General features: G+C 58.8%; 1 protein-coding gene across 1 annotated transcript; it reads right to left on the bottom strand.

Annotated features, from left to right (window-relative positions):
* LOC112902527 (cation/H(+) antiporter 15-like) lies at positions 1 to 2,626 on the bottom strand. Its single transcript, XM_025971648.1, has 2 exons — positions 1,361 to 2,626; positions 1 to 1,269 (listed from the first exon to the last, which is right to left on the bottom strand). The coding sequence occupies exons 1-2, from the start codon at positions 2,624 to 2,626 to the stop codon at positions 1 to 3; spliced, it is 2,535 nt and encodes an 844-aa protein (XP_025827433.1).
* Between the last annotated feature and the right edge of the window lie 1,884 nt (positions 2,627 to 4,510).

The following is a 4,510-nucleotide window of genomic DNA, read 5'->3' as shown; positions in this document are numbered from 1 at the left end:
CTAGCTCCAGTTCCCCATCCCAATGCTATTCCTACGGATATGATCTGGCCGTGGCGGCCTTCCCGCCGCGGGCACGCCGTCGCCGCCATAGCCCAGCTCCCCTGAAATCGCCCCGGCAGACGGCCTCGCGTACGACTGCACCACCAGCACTGACGCCATCGTCTGGAAGTCCCTCGACGCCAGCAGGTCCCCGATCGGCCCCAGCTCCGGGCACTCGCTCCACTCCGCCATCCCCGCCGTCAGCGCCGGGAGCCCCGGCACCTTCCCCACCACGAACAGGTCCTTCCCCAACGCCTCCACCTCTTGTATCTGCGCCACCATCTCGCTCGCGTTGAACACGCCCCGCTCCCGGTACTCCACGCCCGCGCCGCCGCCGCCGCCGACGCTCATGCTGTTGGCCCGGTCCAGGAACTCCCGCAGGCACGCGTCGTCGCCCTTGCGCTCCTTGAGCGCGTCGAACTCGGTGCCCATGAAGCTCCCGCCCTTCTGGACGAACCGGAGCACCGTCAGGTCGATGGCCGGGTTGTACACCATGCGCGTCGCCAGGGCCACCGCCTCGCGGTCGTCGCGCCCGCCGAAGAAGAGCGCCGCCACGCGGCACCCAGCCCCGGGCATGCCGCCCAGGCCGCGGTCCACAAGGATGCCCACCGTGCATGGCGAGAAGCGCTGGATGTTCTGGTTGAGCGGCTGGATCGCCGGGTGGAACACCTCCAGGCCGCCGTCCACCGACCGGTGCTTGTGGAAGGGCAGCAGGATCAGCGCCGAGTGCCGGTCCTCGGCGGCGGCGGTCACGTCATCGTGCATGGTCACGTACGGCGACACGGCGGCCAGCGTGCGCGCCGTGACGCCCAGCACGTTCTCCTCGTAGGCCATGAAGGCGTGGGAGATGTGCTTGAACTGCAGCTCCACCTGGCTGCTCCCGTGCGTGGAGTGCTCGAAGGAGGAGGACGGCGCAGAGGCGTTGATAAGGAGCAGGGCCGACGACCGGCCGGCGAACTCGATGAGGTGCAGGGCTTGGACTGCCACCGGCGAATGGTCGGAGGGTGAGGTGACGTCGAGTAGGGTCAGGAGCGCGGGGACGTCCCGTGGCATGTGGACGCAGGCCAGGACGCGGAACTCGGACTCGGGCTGCGGCCACGCGATGGTGCGGCGCTTGTAGAACACGAGGCGCCGCGCTGGCTTGACGACCATGGCCAGGAGCGGCGTCACCAGCGCCGTGATCAGCGCCGACATGAACACCAGAACCGTGAACGACTGGTCGCTCATGATCTGCATATGTGTTGCCTTGTTGAATGAATAATTATTCAAAGTGAAGATGCATGCAGTGAAAATAAAAAACCAGCAGAAAAAATATTACTACCTTTTTGTTCTTTCCAATGTTGAGGATGACAAGCTCGATGACTCCCTTGGTGTTGAGCAGCAGCCCAATGGACACGCCATCGTGCAGCGGCATGCCAAACGCACCGGCCACGCTGACCGCGGCGACAACCTTGAGGATCGCCGCGGCCAGTGCAGCCACCATCAACAATACCGCCGCGCTCATGCTGGTGATCTTGGCGGTGTCCGTGCGGAGGCCGCTCATGGCGAAGAAGAGGGGCAGCAGCGTCCCCACCACAAAGTCCTCCACCTTCTCCACGATGGCCACGCCGACCGGCCCGTTGGGAACGGCGAGGCCGAACACGAAGGCGCCGAAGATGGCGTGCGTGCCCCCCGCGTCGGCCACGAGCGCCGCGACCATGACGCCGATGAGCACCGAGCACTCCTGCAGCTCGGTGACCACCTCCCCCTCGGAGACACGCCCCGCCAGCCGCAGGAGCATCGGCCGGACGATGAGGTAGCTCGCGCCGACGATGAGGAAGCCCGAGACGATCGTCCACATGCACGGGACCATGCCGTAGCGCACGTGCGCGAGCGCCGTGGCGACGGTGAGGCCGCCCCACGCGAAGGTGTCGTTGATGAGGGACGCGGAGATGGAGAGCTGCCCGACGTCGGTGCCGGCGAGCTTGAGCTGGGCGATGTTTCGCGCGAGCACGGAGAAGGCGGTGGCGCAGAAGGTGGCGCCGAGGAAGACGGGGAAGGAGAGGGTGTTGAGGAACTGGTCCGCGGTCCTCCTGGTTTCGTCGGTGCTGACAGCGACGTAGCCGGTGACGGCGCCGACGAGGAAGGGCGGGAGCGCGGAGGCGGCGGCGAACCAGAAGCTCCGTTGGCCGGCACGGAGCACGGTGTGGAGCTCGATCTCGACGCCGATGGTGAAGGTGTAGTAGATGAGGCCGAGGAGGGACATGGACTCGAGGATGAAGAGGCTGCGGATGGGGAAGGCGATGTCGGAGAAGTGGGGGAGGCGGCCGAGCACGGAGGGGCCGAGAAGGAAGCCTGCGAGGATCTCGGCGATGTAGCGCGGGAGGCGGAGCGGGGTGAGCAGGAGCGCGACGGCGCGGGTGGTGGTGGTGATGAGGATGATCTGGAAGAGGAGCAGCGGGAGGGAGAAGTCGAGAGGGCTGTCCCCCGTCCAGATGCCGCTCATGGTGATCTTGCTGGGGTAGAAGCACAGCAGGTCCGTCCTGTCCGGCGACATGGTGTGCTTCCATAGCTCCTCCAGCGGATCGGTCACCGCCGTCGACGCCATCAGTAATCCTCGTCCTCGTCGGCCGATCGTTCTCAATTCGTCGCCGGCGATGACTAGCGATGATCGCTGGAGTCTGGCGCGCGGCAAGGGAAGGAGAGAATGAAGCGCGTGTGGGGTGAGGAGTGATCACAGGGAGGAGTAGCTATTTTCGTGCAGACTACATGGCATGCACTTGCGTTTGGGTTTGTGGTTGTGAGCTCTGCATAACCATTGAGATCTCATCGACTGATTTGTTCTGGATTTTATTTTGAGCTTATTTCCTGCACTGTTTGCGACTGTGACTGTTAGTAACAGAATGTGCATGTAACGGATTGGACTTGATCGCCCCTGTAAGTAGCTGATCAACCGTGCATGTAGGTAGTTTAGTTAGTCGGCTAGTTCTTGGGCTCAATGCCTGGGCTGTTGTACTCTTATATATGTACATCAAGCACATGAATACGGTTGGAATTAGAGCCAAATTACGATTCATTTTAATCCGAAACACAAGATAAATCATGATAGAAACAGGAGCATGGCATATTATGCTTGCAACAAAGATAATAAATATAAACAAGAAATATACCCAGAGGCGGAGCCAGTGCCGAAGGCACCGGATATGCCGTTACTCAACATTGCTAGTCAAGTCTGTTTGATGTAGTCGATCAAGAGCTGATGCCGTGCAGGTGATTGCAGTGCAGTTGTGCCAGCCATCAGGAAGTAGTCGTAGTAGTCAGAGTAGTCGAAGATGTAGTCGAAGCAGTTGGAAGTGTAGTCGAAGTAGCCGGAGGTGTAATCTAAGCAGTCGAAGCAAACAGTCGCGCTGATGCACTCCCCAAAAACTTGATCGCTCTTCTACTCCTCCGGTGCATAGTCTCAGGGAAGAATGCAGCTTCGGAGGCCTGCTCTTCCGGGTTGCCTGTGCACACAGGAAGCCGGAACGGGGACAACAAAAGGTAGCGCAACAGTGGAAGATGTTTCGTGTAATATATCACCGAAGACAAGAGAATAGGCTCCTCTTTTATAGGCATTAGAGACGTGCCTCGAACGCTCAAGTTAATACCATAAAAGATAGTAACTCGCAACCATTAAAAGATGAGTTACTACTCGTTTTGAAACCAACAAATCAATTATCACTTACTCATGGACCTTAAAATTTATTGACCGTGTCTAATTAGACCCTTGACTCCAATTAATCTAACAAATACAATTGTTGTTGCTTCAGTCGCATTCTCTGCTCCTACGTGGTATCAGTTTAGGTGCCAATTCTCCTCCATCTTCCTTCCGCTGCAATGTCGCCACTCGTCACCATGAGCTCCTCTTCCTCATCTGGTCCCGGCTCACCGGCGGGTTCTTCTTCTCCAGAGCCTGACATCCCTCAAGTGGTGACCAATCCTCCTCCTGCCTCTCAGATTCAACTGATCAACATCAAAACCCATGTTCCCATTGTTCTTGATTTCTCTGAATCCAATTATGGCCCATGGCGTCTCTGCTTCCTTGTTGTCTTTGCCAAATTTGGTCTCACCGATCACATTGATGGCTCCACGGCGCAAGGCAACTCCGATTGGATCCAGAATGATTTTTCCATCGTCTCCTGGCGCTACTGCACGATCTCGCCGCACATCCTCATCACCGTCAAGACGGCTAGCGACACGGCGTACTCCCTCTGGCGCGGCATCCGTGGCCTGTTCCGCGACAACAAGGCCACGCGATCTGTCTACTTCGGCGCCGAGTTCCACCACGTCTACCAGGGTAACATGTCCGTCATGGAATACTGCACCAAGGTCAAGCAACTGGCAAATCAACTTCGTGATCTCGGATCACCCGTCGCCAGTAAAGATGGCAACGGGTAAACTATCCGCGGATATTGCCTCTGGATATCCATACCCGCGACCTAAAAACTATACC

This window comes from Panicum hallii, chromosome 8 (genome assembly GCF_002211085.1).
Source record: "Panicum hallii strain FIL2 chromosome 8, PHallii_v3.1, whole genome shotgun sequence".
NCBI lineage: Eukaryota > Viridiplantae > Streptophyta > Magnoliopsida > Poales > Poaceae > Panicum > Panicum hallii.
The sequence above is the reverse complement of the archived record's forward strand: the minus strand, read 5'-3'. Positions and strand labels throughout refer to the sequence as shown.